Here is a 17,705-nt window from a genome sequence, read left to right as displayed (position 1 = left end):
CAATGAGTCGCAAGCGACTCGACGGCACATAACAACAAAAACAACAAGAGTTATTAGAATCCTTTTTATGCAAACAATTTTATGTGTTAACCTCTTAAAATATTTTGCTTTTAGTTTAGCTTTTAATATATATGTGAAAATATTTACTATTTGAACACTTTTTACATGTATAACCCAATGGCATTAACTGAATTAATCATGTTGTGAAGTCATCACCATTATTTTAAAATGTTTCCATTTCCATTAAAAAGAGCTTAGCCAACACTAAACAATTATTTCCTGTTTCCCTTATTCACTATCTCTTATTACCACCGCTAAATTTTGGTTTCTATTTATTTGCCCATTTTTGATACTTCAGATAAGTTGACTGGCTCACTTCACTCAGCATGGTGTTTTCCAGGTTCCAAGTTGTAGCGTGTAACATAGTTGCAACCAACTCCATGACAGTGAGCATGAGTTTGAAGGAGTAATAAAGTTAAAGACCTCTGTTTCATCCTTGTTGGTCATTTGTATTTTTGATTGTTGTTGTGAAGTTATGAGTAGTTTATATATGCTGTTGTTGGTAGGTGATGTTGAATTGAGTACTACTCAGCTACCCTATGAACAAAAGGTTTGAATCCTGTTCTATCCTGTGTCATCCTCACATTTCCTTACACACAAGAGCCCCTTGTGGAAATCACCATGTCGATGCACCTGGTTGAGGGTCCTCCTCTCCTTCACTGACCCTCCACCCTTCCTAGCATTATGTCCTTCCCCAAGGGATAGACCCTCCTAGCAAATGCCAAAGTATACGGGCGAAACCTCATCATTCTTGCCTCCAAAGAGCACTCCAGTTGTACTCTCTTCATGACATGTCTGTTCTCTTGGCCATCCATGGGATATTCAATGTTCTTCTCCAACATCACAGCTCAAAGGTGTCAGTTCTTTTTCTGTCATCCTTGTTCATTGCCCAGCTTGCAGATGCATAGCAAGTAATCAGAAAGACTTTGGCCTGAATCAGACACACATTAGTCCCCAAACAGACATCATTACTCCTCAGAAATTTTGAGAGGTCCCTAACTGCAGATTTTCCCAGTGCAATGCATTCTCCTTATTTCTTGACTCCTGGTATCAAGGGTGTTAATTGTGGATCCAAGCAAGATGAAGCTGTTGACACTTTCAATCTCCTCTTCCCCCACCATGACTCTGCCTGTCAGTCCAGTAGTAGGAATCTTTGTCTTCCTGGTATTGAGACACAATCCATACTGAAGCCTTCATTCCTTGATCTTCTGCAACAAGTGCTTCAAGTCCTCTTCACTTTTAGCAAGTAAAGTTGTGTCATCTGCATAACGCAGGTTACTGATGAATCTCCCTCCAATCCTGATGCCACATACCTCATGGAGTCCAGCTTCTCAGATAATTTGCTCAGCATTCAGATGGAATAGGCAGAGAGAGAATATAACCCTGACACACTCCCTTCTCACTTTTAAACCATGCACTATTTCTCTTCTCTGTTCTTCTAACAGCCTCCTGGTCCAGCTGTAGGTTCCACATGAGCACAAGTGCTCTGGGACTCCTATTCTTCTTAATGTCAACCACAACTTGTTATGATCCATGTAATCAAATGCCTTTGCATAGGCAATAAAGTACAAATAGATATTCTTCTGGTATTCCTTACCTTCTGCCAGGATCCATCTGACATCAGCAATGACATCCCTGGTGCCAGAGCCTCTTCTAAATCCTGCGTGAACTCTGGAAGTTTCCTATCTATACCATTGTAGGCATTTTTGAATGATCTTGAGTAGTAGTTTGCCTGCGTGTGATATTAATGATACTGTTTGATAGTTTCTGTATTCAGTCAGATCACCTATCTACTTCCTATTCAGAAATCTTTGAAAACCTCATGAACATTAAAGGAATGAAGATAGTTATAGTGTTATAGTAGAGTATGGTAGAGCCCAGATTGAAAGTCAGTTGAAATGAGGAAAAACAGTAACACACACGTGTGTGTGTGTGTGTGTGTGTGTATTGTTGTTGTTGTTGTTAGGTGTTGTCGAGTTGTAGACAACTCATACTGACCCTGTGAACGAAAGGCCTGAGCACTGTTCATAGTTTCCAGAGGCAAGCCATTTTGGAAGTGGATGCTATTCCTGCTTCCAAGCTTATTTTAATCAGGCAGCCCCAGCAAGCACTGTCCGCTATGGGTAACCAATATCACATTTGGCACATCAGTGTCAAATATTTTATATATGCTATGTGTGTGTATTGCATATATAAAATATATACATATATGTGTGTATAAAATATTAAACTCATCAGATATATATAGTTCCTATTCCTCAGTGTCCCATTTATAGGCTGTACCTTCGTTTCATTGATAAAATTCTTTGATGAAAAAAAGTTTTCATTATGAAGACTTCCCATATATCTACATTGGCTTTCGGTGTCATATGAAAGAATTCATTGTCAAAAGACTGTCACAAAGCAAATACTTTCCAGTTTTCTCCTAAGAGTGTTGTGCTTTTACTTACATTTAGGATCTTGGTCCATTTTAAGCTGGTGTTTGTATAAGGGAGAAGTATTGTTTCAGCCTTATTTATTTATTGAGCACATGAAATCCAATTGTTCTAGCATCATGTATTGGTGTGTTCTTTCCCGTTAAATGGATTCAGCACCCTGATCAAAATCAATTGACTCAATGTAGGTTTACTGCTCAGCCCTCAATTTCGTGCCATGAGCCAGTATGCCTCTTATTGTAGGCTTTTACCATCACATTTTAGTGTTAAATTCTTAATATATTTAATTTCTTTCAGATTTTTAAAATTATTATAATTTTTTATAAGCCTTTTATAAACATGTCAAAAAAGAATGAAAATAAATGAGAGAATGAAAGAATATTATAAAGTGATTAAAAAAGGTGAAAGTCAGCCCTACCAGAGGTGTAATGTATGTAATGTTTCTAGCAAAATGTTGGTGGCCAGAGAAAACATAAAAATCAGAAACAATTTTTCTAATTGGACTGTGCAGTAACCTTCAATAGGCTAACAGTTTCTGCATCTGAGTGATTACTGTTTCTTGCCTAAATCTCTAGAGTGTGATTACTTTCACTGCAGCCAGCAGGAAAACAAATTTCCAATTTCAAGCAAGCTTGTTTGGTGGGCTTTAACAACATAGAATCCTTGCTTATGAATTTGATTAATCTTATTATGTCCCAAAGACCTTGTATAACTTATTTTTGTGTCTACTGATTTATTTACACTAGAGCTGAATTAATATTTTCCATGTCTATTTCCCCTGGTCCATCTAGTTTTTCCAATATATATGAACGTTAAAGCTGAGAGGACAAATGTATTATGTCATAGAAGAAGTAAAGTCAGAATGCTTCTCAGATGTGTGGATAAGACGACTTTACATACTTTGGGAATATTTTCAGGAGGGCCAGTTTCTGAGAAAGGATATCATGCTCAGTATAATAGAAGGTTGGTGAAAAAGGGGAAGATTCCCAAGGAAATGGGTTGACCCAGTGGCTGTAAGGTGCATCCAGCATCGATCGCAGTTGTGTGCATGGTACAGGATCTGACTTTTTTTCCCCCTGCTATGTGTATGACTCGACGGCACCAAGCAACAACAACAACAACAACAACAACAACAACAAGATGTGTAGGGTAGCTATGAGTTGCATGAGGCTTGATGGCATCTAACAATAACAATGCCAAAATATTTGGTCCATGAATTCTACATGAACCACTCATGTTTTCTTGCACATTCTGCTTTCACTGATCATTAATATTTAAAACCAATATAAAAATGTTTTTATAAGGAGGTACATCAAGATAGTCCAGTTTAGTAAAGATAAAGAAACCTCTTCCTTCTTTCTGGAGATTTACTACCTTGCAATCAGAATTTAAAGTTCTGTCTTCAAGTGGTTTGGATGAAAACATCAGCAACCTTATAAAAGAAAACCAAAACCTAAACCAAACTCACTATCAGTTGCAGGTCATGGAAACCCTCTACTGGGCTTTGAGACTGTAAATCTCCGTGGGAAGAGACTGGCTGCCTTTCTCAGAAAGAACAGTTAGAGGACTCAGACCTCAAATTTTCAATTAGTAACCCAATGAGTAATGTACTATCTTGTCATGTCACCAAGGCTGCTTCTATACAGGCATATTGTGGCGGTGGAGTTGGAATTGATTCTTAGCTGAATCTCAAGTGTGTTTTCACTGCATACAAAGAGATTTCCTATCTCTCTTCAATGGAGCAACTGGTGGATCCAAACTTCTTGCCTTTGGGTTGGTGGCACAACTCCTTAACCACTAGGCTGTTGTTGTTGTTGCTATGTGCTGTCAAGTTGAAACTGCTGCATAGCTAACCCTCCCGTCAGTTTTCAGAGGCAGTGTGTTACACTGGAGAAGACCATCCATCCTTCTTCTGTGGAGCAGCTTGTGGGTTTGAGCTGTGTGTCTTTGAAAATGCAGCACATCTTCTTACCACTCGGTCACCAGAATTCCCTCTCTATAGACAAAGAGTTTCCAAATATAGGGCTTCCTTTCTTGATTAGCAAGGAAACACTGCATGGTGGTGAGGTCCATGTGTATAGTGGCCATTTGTGTTTCTTATAAACTGTATTTGCAATGAATAAATACTTCTTCTCCTTTGCTGACCCTCCACACTTCCAAGTACGTCCTTCTTCAAGGAATAGCCTCTTCTATCAATATGCTCAAAATATATGAGGTGAAGTCTCGTCATTCTTGCCTCCAAAGAGCCCTGGGGTTGCATTTATTTGTATTATCTTTTGGTTGTTGTTGAATCCCAGGGAGTTAGAATTGATCCATAAACTGACCTTCCAGCAGGTTTTCAGGGGCAGTAAGTCGCATGGGAGGAGATTGTCCATCCTTCTCCCGTGGAGCAACTGGTGGATGCGAACCACACTCCTTCAGGATTGCAGTGCCGTTTCTTACCACTAGACCACAAGAGCTCCTATTTATATTATCTTTTGTTCTTTATGCTTTTGATGTCATATATAGAATCCATTGTCCAAAAACAAGGTCCTGAAGCAATAACTTGCATGTTTTCAGCTAAAAGTTTGATGTTTTTTCTTACATTTTGGACTTTGAACCATTTTGGATTTGATTTTGTGTATGGCGTGAGATGTGGCATCAATTTTATTGATTTTAGGTATAATATCTGATCCAATATAATTTATTAAAATATTCCTTTCCCACTAAATGGACTTAGCACCACAATAAAAACAAATTAATCATAGTTGTATTAGTTTCTTACCTCTCAATTTTATACGATCAGCCATTACATCTCTCATGATGGGTTTTACCTTCACATTTTCTTGTTAAAATCTCAGTCTATTGCATTTGTTTTGGATTTAAAAAATTATATTAATTTTTATAAGTCTTCTGGTGAACATATAAAAAAGAAACATGAAAAACAGGGAGAGAGAGAGAGAGGGAAGGAGGGAGGGAGAGAAGAAAGGAGGGAAAGAGAGAGAGAGACATGCTTTAAAGGGATTGAAAATGTGACAGTCAGCTCTTCTAGAAATTAGATGGTGATGTTTCTAACAAAATGTCAGCAGTCACAGAAAAACACATAGGAATAATTTTTTCTAATTGAATCACCCAAAACGACAGGTTTTTACAAAAATGCTGACAGTGCTTTCACCTGAGTGAATGATGTTTTCTTACCTACATTTTCTTAATTTTATAAAATAAAACCGTATGGGAGTAAACTGCCTGACTTTCTCCCATGGAGCAACCAGAGGATTCAGACTTCATATTTTCTGTTGTTAGCCCAGTATGTAAAGCACTGTGTCATCAAGCCACCAAAGGCTTCTTCTTGAAAGACAAGGAGGTTGTTAATTTAGGGGTTCCTCTCCTATATTGTGCTCTGCCCTGTGAACTAGTGCCATGTGGTTTCCCTTCTTATTACTTCTGTTGTGACTGACTTCCTACCTTGTTGTTGTTGTTGTTAGGTGCTGTCGAGTACTACTCATAGAGACTCTATAAACAATAGATCAGAGCCCTGCTCTGTCCGGCACCATCTTCACACTTCCTGACACACAAAAGCCGATTGTAGCAGGCACTGTGTCAGTCCACCTGGTGGAGGCTCTTTCACTCCTTAACCAATCCTCCATCCTTCCCAATATCATGTCCTCCAAGGAATAGCCCCTCCTAGCAGTGTGCCCATAGTGTGTGTGGGGCAAAGTCTCATCGTTCCTGTCTCGAAGGAGCACTTTGGCTGCACCCTCTCCAAGACATATCTGTCCATTCTCTTGACTGCCCACTGGATGTTCAGTGCTCTTCTCCAACACCACAGCTCAAAGGCGTCAATTCTTTTTCTGTCATTCTTATTCATTGTCCAGCTCTCAAAAACATAGCAAATAATAGGAAAGCCCAGCGATCTTGATAAAAAATCCAAAGATTTGGAGCTTCTTGAAAGACGGGGGGGGGGTGGGGGGGGGGGAAATTAGTTCTCTGTGGCACCAAATTCTGCATTGTGTTTTCCTAATATGCATACAACAACAACAAATATGCACAGATATAAGGCAATATTGTTGTAGACTTAAGCTATATTTACCAATGTAATTTCCCAATAGTCCAAACTAAACTATTAGGACCTTATAAGAAAAAGAAGAGTACTGGTACACAATACACTAAAAACTATGAGAATTTATTTAACTGTCCTTCATTTTTTTTCTGCACATTATTTTATTATTTTAAAAATATGTGTTTAATTTTCTCTTTGCAGTAGAGAGCTCCATTATAGAGAAATAACAAAAACAGCAGTGCATATGATGACACCCCCCCTTTTTAGGAGACTTTATATTCTAATTAATTAGAACACTTATATTGATTATACCTTCCTTTTAATTATTTTTTAATTTTAGATGGTAGAGTTTTGGAGAAAAGTATCATAAAAGCGCTACAAAACAATATTAAAGATCTTCCCAGATGTTTTGTATTCAGCAAATATATGAAGTGTAAACTAACTTAATTAGTTAACATGTTTTCCAAATTACCTTATATATTATTGGTATAATTAAAGAGTACTTTATTATCTTATGAAAATTTATAACATCTTCTGAGTTTGGGGCATAAGAGAGTAGTGTAGATTTGATTCTTTAATTGCATTGAGACTTAAAAAATTAAGCCTGAAACTAGAGACTCTTCTAATCCCTTTTGGAGCTTCTTTGACATCTTTATGGATAACCCTGGAGGACATTATGCTAAGTGAAATATCTCAGTCACAAAAGGCAAATATTGCGTAGGGCCACTGTTGTAGAATGGGACTGACATAGGGGTGGAAGGAAGACAGAAAAGGTGGAGAGGAATGATGTATATTGCATTGAAACAGATGAGGGAGAGAACTGTTTAAAAGGGATATATGAATGGGTATTCTTGTCATTACAGAAGTCCAGAGTGAAGGTTGCATAGTGGAGTGGACTTGGGAAGAGGGATTGCATAACAATGAAAGAGTTTTTCTTTTCAAGGAGAAGAGTGAATTGGGGGGAGGGGATGAGTGGGGAGAAAAGTAAAACAATGAATAACTGGAAACCCTAAGTCTCTGTAAACTTTCATTAAAATTAATTTTAAAAAAGTTAAAAAAGAATATTTCCCCAATTCATTCTATAGATTTCGTTTTATTGTGATAACAAAATCAGAAAAAAACCTCAGTTGAAAATACCTAAAATCCAAGCAAGAACAAAGCCAAGAAATAAAGCAAGATGCCAACATCTCTCGTAGTTTTTTTTATAAAATGAAACACATACTTAACATACTGTTGACGCTCACATTGACTCATTGCAAACCCTCCAGCAGGTTTTCAAAGGCTGCAGATTTCACAGGAGGAGACTGACTGCCTTTCTCTTAAGGAGCACCCATCTTTCTTCCATGGAGCAGGATGTGGATTTGAACTGCCTGCCTTTAGGCTGGCAGTGCAATTCTTTGCCATCAGGCCACCAGAACTCCCTTCATACTTAACATACAATCCAACAAATGCATCCCTGAGTAATTATGTTCAGATAAAATGGATGTCTGCATAAATCATGCATACAATTTTTCATACTTTGTTTTAAAAATGATAATTACCACAGAATGATAAAAACCCAAATGTATGGTTATAGGTGAGTGATGAAGAAAACAGTAGTAGATTGAAGCTGTGGAAAACTACTCAGAGATAGAGACAAAAGAGTGCTGACATGCATTGCTGTGGGAATGAATGTCAAGAACTTTGATGAGTGAAAGAAAAGGCCAGTCTCAACTTGTCACATGCGGTATGATTGTGTTTACATAATTTTGGCAAGAATAACAGGTACAGTGATGGAGAAGAGATTGGTAGATTCCAGAGCTTAGGGAGAAGGGTGAGGGTGATGCTGTGGGGTTTAGCCAAGGGGACCTTTATGATGCTGGGACATTCTACATCTTGAATGTGGTGAAATTACACAAATCTACACTTGTGACAACATTCCAGAGAACTATAAATACACACTACCCCTGTATCAAATTCCTAGTCTTTAATGTTCTAGTATAATTATGTACGAGATAATCTTTATGGAGGAAACTGGGCAGAGGTTTCTCCCTTCTGTCCTTGGAGCTTCCTGTGAATATACATGTCTTTAAAAAGAAGGCATTTTAAAGAATGGAGAAGGGAAGGGAAAAAATAAAGCCTGCTTCATAGTTATGAGGTTCATGTGAGCAGAGAAATAAAAACTTCCCAGCACAGAGCCATGCATCAAATGGATATGACATAAATCGCCACAATAATACACAGAACAAACAATACATCCTAGTCACATAATATTGGTTGATAGATTCATTCACTCAGTGATTAAACTTGTTCATTCACATCTTTTCTCAGCCAAGCCAGCTCAGTTTTCTTACTCCATTTACTTTCTGTTACTGTTAATGAAATGAAGCCTCTAGGTCTTGGTGTAAAACATGCTGGAACTTGACAGTGTCTCTTTTGCTCTGCTCTCCTTGTACAAGCTTTAATGGCGTGTGGTTGATTTTGATAAAGGAGATTTTCTCTCTGTAGTTGATGAAGGCCGATTGCCTTTCAGTCTCTCTCTTTATGTTTCTCCTGATTAGAGAGTTTAAAGTTGGCCCCTAAGGGATCAGTGCTTCCTTGAGAATCTTCAGTTCCTGGGACTGAGATGGAATTGGAAGAAAAAACCCATTAATTTATTATGTATTTGCTGAAGAAAGTTAAGCATTTTGGAGTAGTCAAGGTGATCGCACCAATAATATATCCTTTATTTTTTAAAAAAATAATGATAGCAAATTATTTATTTTGTTTTTCAATGCAGCTTAGTATTCTTTTTTTTTATCTTTTTGATAGCAAATTATTGTTTTTAACTTTGAGAACTTTATTTTTTTTATCACTTCCAAATATTTTCCCAACTTGTGAAATTTTTTTTAAAAGATTAATTGAACGAAAATCTCCTGAGGAAGACCAAGAAATGAATGAAAAATAAATGACACAAAAATTAAAATCTGGATGAAATGGAGTTTTTCTTAAAAGTGTAGATTTTTAAAAGTTTATATTGCTTCATTTATAAAGTTTGTATACATTGTTGTTTTCACCCCCTCCACCCCCTCAGCCTTTTGCTCCCTCCCCGCCTTGGATCCTTATATACTTGTTCTAAAATAATGGTTTTATACAATATTTGTCCTTATAGGACTGAATTAGTTCACTTAGCATAATTCTCTCAAGCACCTCCCAAATTAGGTAATAATTTACAAAATCATTTCTCTTGCGTGCTGCATAGTATTTCATCATGTCAATGTACCATAATTTTTCAATTCATTCCATTGTGGTTGGATGTTTGGGTTGTTTCCATGTTCTTGCGATGGTGAATAATGCCACTACGAACATTGGTGTTTGTGACTCAGTTCTCATTTTCTCAGGGCATATTCTAAGCAGTGAAATAGCTGGATCATATGAAATTTCTCTGTTTAGCCTTTTGGGGAAATGTCAAACTGTTTTCCAGACTGAGTATACCATTTTATAATTCCACCAACAATGTATAAGAGTTTCTATCTCTCCACATCCTCTCTAACATCTCTTACTGCGTAGGATCTTTTTAATTTTTTCAATCTTAACAAAAGTTTACAGGAAGATTGGGTTTTCATTCATTGTTACACATCCCCCCCTTCCTTCTCCCTCTCCCAGTCCACTTTGCAATGCCCACGGGGTTGTAGAGTTTGGTGGGTGGAGGGAAGAGGTAAAGGAAATGGGAAGGATGAAGGTGAAAAGACAGTGTAACGCTGGGCAAGGTCCACCAGGAGTAGACAAGTTTTATTCTGACATTGTTGCCTTGTGGATGTCTTGCTTCCATTTTTGAGAGTTTTTAAATCCAACAACTGCCTTTCGCCCTTCCCTCCTGCTTTCCTCTATTTGTTTCTCCCTCCATTAAAAAAAAAAATTAAATTGAAAAAAGACAAGCATTATATGGCAACCCCCCAATGTCCTATTTCCATGATTTTCATTCCTTGCAAAGATAACCCATGACAAGCTGCTCTTAGAAACATGAGCCTTAGATTTACAGACATTGATAGATTTATTCTTCCCTCCTTCACATGATAGCTTATCTGTATGGAAATAAGATACTCATTATAATATTGTACTGAATAGTAGTGTTCCTTAGTTGTTTCATTAGATTCCCTTTAGTAGCAGATATTTCTTTACCTTTTGATAATATAAACTGTCTGGGGAAATCTGCAGCTAGAGACCTCTCAAAATTATTGAGGAGTAATGATGTCAGTTTGAGGGTTAAGGTGAGTTTGATTCAGGACATGGTCTTTTCGATTACTTGCTATGCATCTGTGAGCTGGACAGGGAATAAGGATGACAGAAAAAGAATTGACGCCTTTGAGCTGTGGTGTTGGAGAAAAGCACTGAACATCTCATGGATGGTCAAGAGAACAAACAGATGTTGTGGAAAGGGTGCAGCCAGAGTGCTCTTTGGAGGCCAGAATTAGCCTCACATACTTTGGGTATATTGCTAGAAGGGCCTATTCCTTGGCTATTCCTTAGTCCTGCCTGGAATAATTCTGATGTTTCTATTACAACGTCCATGATCTCAGAAAAGGAAAACGGGACCAAGGTTTCTAAGTGGACTACCCATAAAGTGGCTGTAAAAAGACTAACAACTCCTTCCTTTGAATTATTGTTGATTTCTTGTCTATTTCTTTTCTGGAGGATGGTTATCCTGGGATGTACATAGAAAAATAAACCTATATTTTGTATATATATTTGTTGGGCTTTAATAATGCAGAATTTGCATTTATGAATTTCCCTATAACTTGGAGCAAACAGTGAGTTTGGTTTGTATTCATGAATGCTATTAACATACCAAATGCATATTCTATTACTTAACTACTTTTTGATCAGCTTGATTTGTCTTGATTGGAAAAGGTAAATGAATATTTAAAATTACTATTGTATTTATTTTGTCCATCTATTTCTTGTTTCTTTTTTCTGTATGAATATTAAAACTTTATTTTTTTATGACACAGATGGCCCACCAATATGTAATATTTCTGCACAATAAAGTTTCTCAGAACATAGATACTTAAAGCCAATTTAAGAATGTATATAAATATTCATAACAGGCAAGTAAAACTCAGGAACATGTCTCTTTCTAGACAGTTCAAGGTAGTAAAGAGAAAGACTTCTCCCCTTCTTTCTGGAGAACAGTTGTTCCATTCCACTCAGAAGTTAAAGTCTTTGCCTCCAAAGAAAGAATTTTTCTTTGACTTTTCAAAGAGAGACACAAGCTGGGGGGGCAGGGAGGGGCAGGGAGGGCTGGGCAGGGAGAAAAGTGCAACAATGAATGAATGGAAATCCAAGATCTCTGTAAATGTTCATTTAAATGAATAAAATAAATTTTTAAAAACAAGCTGGAAAAGTCACCAGCCTCACTATTTTGATAGAAAGTTCCCTAATGTTGTGGTTCTGCTCTGGTGTCATAGTCTATGTGGAGGTGCACTGCCAATCCAAGTTGCACCTCTCTGACAGCTTGAGTCTACCAGACTTTCTGGAGAGAGAAAAATGGACAAACTCGTCTCTTAATTTGCAGCCTCAGAAACCCATGGGAAGGGTCAGCTCTGAGCTGAGCAATAAGGTTGAGTTCCCGTTCCAAACACTTGCATTGTGTTGTATTCTAGGAGCAGAGTCCATGCACTTTCTCATGAACATCATTGCCCTGTGACTGGCTTTGTAGTGCAATGTTCTTGAACTTCAAGAAAAAGTTGGGGAAAGCAATTCTCTGTGGCATCAAATTCTGCATTGGACTTTCCTTTTTTTACGTGTTCATTTGTGAGGGAGGAATAATTGCAAATTTGGTTGTATCCGTCAATGCGATTTCCTTATTGGTTAGGGATCATAGGAGTAAAGAAAGGATATTGGTCTTTCAAATAAACCTCAAATAAAACTTTCTCATGAAACTTAAAGTTTCTGTCATGGTGGAGTCTTTTCCTACTCACTGTGACCCTCCATTGGTTTTTCAAGGCTGTTACAAGTAGTAACAGGAGGACATTTGTTTACAATAAGCCCCTGGTGGGTTTGACCCTCCAGACACACATGGCTTTGGGATTATCACAGCTCACTATTGGCTATCCCTGCTGTACCCCCTCATTGATCTCCATCTCAGCTATCACCAATTATGACTTTTCTCTACTTATTCAAGTCTTCTTTATAGTAATAATAATAATAAATTTAAAAAACTCAACGCCAGTGAACTAGCAAGAGTAGCAGTATCGATTGAGAGAAACTTAGACACGATTTTTGATTTTGTGAGTCTATATTCTTGCTAACGGGGGTACTTACACAAGATTAATTCTACCTTCCTCTTTGCTTTTTTTGTTGGCAAGGTTTTGAATAGTCACCAGCGCGTATAAAAGAAACATTTGAATATTAGACATTTTCTAATATTTCATGCAGTATTAGTATAATTAAGAAACACTTTTTTGATCTTTTTTAAAATTTTATTTGTGTGTGTGTGTGTGTGTGTGCCGTCAAAATGGATCTGACTGGTACAGGAGGAGATTGCCCCTCCTCCAGGAGACAATCTGATGGATTTGAACCGTGCACTTCTGGGATTGCAGTGCAAAGAAACACTTCTGTGTCTCGCAAACATTTGGAGCATATCCTGATACAGAAAAATAAGAAAGCACTGTCAGGCTGATTGTTTGTGTGGAGAGTTAGAAACTGAAGATGGAACTAGAAACACTTCTTTCTGATCCCTTTTAGAGCTTCTCTTACATCTTGGTTTCTCAAACTGTAGATCAAGGGGTTTATCATGGGGATGATAATGCCATAAAATATAGACGCTGCTTTTTCTTGTTCTTGAGTGTCTTTGGTGCCACGGTGTAGGTACATATAAGAGAGAGTTCCGTAGAATATAGTGACTGCCGTCAGGTGGGAGACGCATGTGGAGAAGGCCTTCTTCCTTCCAGATGTTGACGATGTCTTTAGAATGGCAGCTAAGATATATATGTAAGAACAGATAACAACCAGGACAGTGAACATCAAGTTAAACCCCACAAAGATTGCTAGGAGCATGATATTGAAATCAATACTGGAGCATGCAAGGGCAAGAATTGGGGGTTCATCACAGAAGAAATGGTTGATTGCATTGGACTTGCAAAAATTGGATGAGAAGGTAAAGCTCGTGTTTACAGAGCCATTTAAGAAACCCATGAAGTATGATCCAAGTACAAGTTGAATACAGACTCTTCGGGACATGACTACTGGGTAACGGAGTGGGTGACAGATGGCCACATAGCGGTCCACTGCCATAGCTGCCAGGATGTAGCAGTCACTGGTTGCAAAAGTCCCATAGACTAATAATTGTAAAAAACATCCTATGAAGGAGATTGATTTTTCTGTTCTTATGAAATTTTGCAACATTTTGGGAGTGATAGCAGAGGTATAACAGAGATCAATGAAAGCCAAGTGTTGGAGGAAGAAATACATAGGTGTGTGAAGGCCAGAATCAATCTTGATGAGTAGGATTATCCCAATATTACCCACTAAGGTAGTCATATAGATCATTAGAAAGACGATGAAGAGGATATGCCAAAATTTGTGTTGAGCAGCAAATCCCAAGAGGATGAATTCAGTCACTTCAGTGCCATTTGCTAGTTCCATCATTGACAACGTTTAAGTATCAGCTGAAAAGTTGCAAAGAAAGAACAAGGGAAGTTAAGATCATGATAACATTTTAAATAATTCCAGACTTGGAAATGGAACAATATTTGATTTCATAGAGAAATGAGAGAATGCTTGTTAAGGGCGTATTGTCAGGAGGGCCCTGTCCTTGGAATAAGGCTTCATGCTTTGAAAGGTGGAGGGTCAGAGAAAGAAAGGAAGACTCTCAACCAGATGGGCTGACACTGTGACCATAATAACAATGAGCTCAAACATATCAGAGACCACAAAGGGCATAGGGTTGCTATGACTCATAGTTGACTTGATGACACCCACCAGCAACAATCTGAGGTGACTTTTAAGACACAGTTGGAGGTGGTTGAACTTTTGCTGTAGATTTAGAAACCTTCATGTCCAATTTGGGAAAATTGTCTTGACCTTGTCATTGTCTTAAGTGAAAATCAAATGGGCAGTTCATTAATACATCAACTAATATGATTAAACAAACTTTAATTTCCTTAAATGGAATAAATATTTGGATGAAAATATTCTTAAATTTAAGTTAGGTCTGAAAATATTGACTCAGGTTCATTCTTTCGTTTAAATCATTATGTCCATCATAGATTTTTCTTCTCCTTGCTAACTCTTCAACTCTAGAGCATGAACAGTTCTCTGCATAAGTATTTCTTCAACTATCTGTGGTGAACATCTCTGTTTCTTTTAAAATTTACACTCTCTTGTGAACCAACACTGATAAAAGGCCATACAAGGCCTCAGTCAACATTATCAAAAATTATGTAAAAAATGTAAATATTCTATCTCATCTTCTATCTTATCTCATCATACTATGGTAATAGAGCATCCATGAATCCATGTGCATGTACTTCTTCATGTACCACTGTGGTGGGTCCCCCCCCCCCTTGTTGTGTAGCATTGTACTAGATCCAACTGGCACAGGAGGAGAATGCCCCTCCTTTTCCAGCAGAGCATCTGGTGGATTTGAACTGTGTGCCTTCAGTATTGCAGCACAGCTTCTTACCACCAAGCTACCAGAGCTCCCTTTGTACCACTGTTTGGGGTACAATGCTCTGTGGTTTCCATCCACCATAATTTACCTATTTGCTTTCTTTGTGATTTGATATCAGAGTGTCTAAAAAATGTTTAACTATAAATAACTGTATGTACTCTATATAGAGTTTTTGCATGGGTATATTTCTAGAAGCAAAATTATTGAATCTACAAGCATGCATACGTTTTATTTTTATTTTATTTTATTTTATTATTTTTATGTGAGTGTACCGTCAAATCAGATCTGACTGGTACAGGAGGAGATTGTCCCTCCTTCCCCGGCAGAGCATCTGGTGGATTCGAAACGTGCACCTCTGGGATTGTAGTTGCAGCTCCTTGCCACTACGTTTAATGGGACCAAGTGTTCCTGCATTGTTTTACCAAATGGGTGCACCAGTGTATACTACAAAGAGGTGCACGCAAGTTCCCCATATCCACACACCTTAGTGAGCATTGTCGTTATTTTAAAATTTGGTCAGAAAATACATGTAAAGGGATACGTAACTTTTAAATTTGTTTTCGCCACTTACTAATGAATATGATTATTGTCTAATATTCTTCCTCCAGTTATGATTTGTGTGTTTTTGTACACTTCCGTTTCATTTATTTGGCCAAGGTTGCTTTTGAGTTGATTTATAGATTCTCTCTGCTTCTGCTAGATTTTAATTCCATGTCAGTTGTTAACAGTATAATTAACATAACATTAAAATAACACTTGTAATTGACAAATTAGATTTGTTTTTCACATTCTGCAATATATTATCTCTGTATATCATACTCTTTATAGACCTCAAATTTTCAAGTTTGAAATAATAACGAAATTTTTTAGATATATAAATTTTTCTTTTAATAATTTTTTTGTACATTCCTGTCCCTTGAACATAAGTATATGTTCCCAGGAGAATCAAAATCAATAATAATATTTCTCTTTCTGCTTAAACTAGGTTGCTGATACAGGGTTATTTTTGTGGTTTGTGCTTTATAATATATTATGGTTTCATAAATGTTTTTTTCTATAAAATATTTAATATATGATTAAAATAAGAAAGCAGACTAAGAGGATGAAGAATTATAATTATTGATGTATGAATGTGTGTACATGTGGGGAACATGAACTATTTTGCAACATATGTTCATGAAAGATAAAAAAGAAATATTCAAGCAAGGGTGCTAAATAATGGGACAAATAACCAGGAAAGTATTTAATGGAACATAGTCTGGAAAAGGGGTAAGTAAAACAATTAAAGAAAACACCACCACCACCAACAACAACAGACAAGAACTACATACCTCAGCATTGCAAAGTGATGAATGAGACTGAATCCAGACAGATAGCAGGCGTAACATCTAATAGCTACTATTGGTTGCTGAGATGTCAGCTATGAATGAAAAAAATTGTCATCATCAAATAGCAATAAAATCAAGCACATGTATAGTGTGCATCTTATAAAATAGTAAAAGAAAAAGAGGGGGGAGAGAGCCACGCTGGCCTGGTGGACAAAAAGTTATGCTACCAAGCGGAAGGTGGGTGATTTTAATCTGCGGCCCTTAGGCCGGGTTCAAATTGTTTTCCTGTCAAACATTCTGCTAGGTGGTATAGCACTGGTCTGTGCGTTGCTGTACAGAGGTAACTCGTAGTTGCTGTGATGCTGAACACTGTGACAGTGATGTGCCAATCGTGGTAATGGGTACCCATGCTGGACAGTGCTGGCTGGAGCTTCCCGACTAAATCAAGCCTGGAAGCAGGAGCGGCATCTACTTCTGAAATGGCTTGCCTCTGGAAACTCTATGTACGAACAGTGCTCGGGCCTTTCGTTCATAGGGTCGCTATGAGTTGTCTACGACTCAACGGCACCTAACAACAACAACATAGCAAATTTTATATACATCGAAGATGGGAAAATAGAAACAGGAGCTGAGAGAAATGTTGGTAAGGAGGAACACAAAAGAGTATAGTAATATGATTTAGAAGGAAGTCTGTAGCGAGAGGAGATTATAAAGAAAGGGAAAGAAACAAGAGAATGCAAGTTAATTAAATAGAAAACAAGCAATAGGAAGAAGGATGGGCCGTCTCCTCCCCAGCGAGTAACTAACTGTCTCTGGAAACCCACCGAAGGGTCAACTATGAGTTGGTTCCAACTCTATGGTACACAAAAACAAAATAATAATGCCGACAAAGTAAAAAGCTACCTTGCTGTTGCTGTTATGTGCTGTTGAGTCACCTGTGACTCATAGTGACACTATGTACAACAGCCCTAAACCCTGCTCTATCCTGTGCCCGTCTCACTGTCTCCAACACATCCACCCCCATTACCCCAGCTACTACTGAATCCATCCATCTCATCGAGGGTCTTCCTCTCCTGCACTCTCCCTCTTCAAGTACTGGTCCTGGCTTGCAACATGTCCAAAGTATAACATGCCATTATTTAAAGACTAGAAGAAGACCAACATGACTAGACTATGTTCATGGACTCAATCAACTTGACTTTGAAGGCAAT

General features: G+C 37.7%; 1 protein-coding gene across 1 annotated transcript; it reads right to left on the bottom strand.

Moving 5' to 3' along the window:
• Positions 1–13,209: 13,209 nt before the first annotated feature.
• Positions 13,210–14,139, bottom strand: LOC102874953 (olfactory receptor 5AK2-like). The gene has a single exon (XM_006900401.1). It carries the CDS (start codon positions 14,137–14,139, stop codon positions 13,210–13,212), a length of 930 nt encoding a protein of 309 aa, XP_006900463.1.
• Between the last annotated feature and the right edge of the window lie 3,566 nt (positions 14,140–17,705).

This window comes from Elephantulus edwardii, unplaced genomic scaffold, assembly GCF_000299155.1.
Source record: "Elephantulus edwardii isolate Elephantulus edwardi_28Jun2011 unplaced genomic scaffold, EleEdw1.0 scaffold00284, whole genome shotgun sequence".
Classification (NCBI taxonomy): Eukaryota; Metazoa; Chordata; class Mammalia; order Macroscelidea; family Macroscelididae; genus Elephantulus; species Elephantulus edwardii.
The sequence above is the reverse complement of the archived record's forward strand: the minus strand, read 5'-3'. Positions and strand labels throughout refer to the sequence as shown.

Excerpts from the sequence above, each read along its gene's own strand:
- LOC102874953 (XM_006900401.1), bottom strand. The coding sequence starts at position 14,139 with ATGGAACTAGCAAATGGCACTGAAGTGACTGAATTCATCCTCTTGGGA.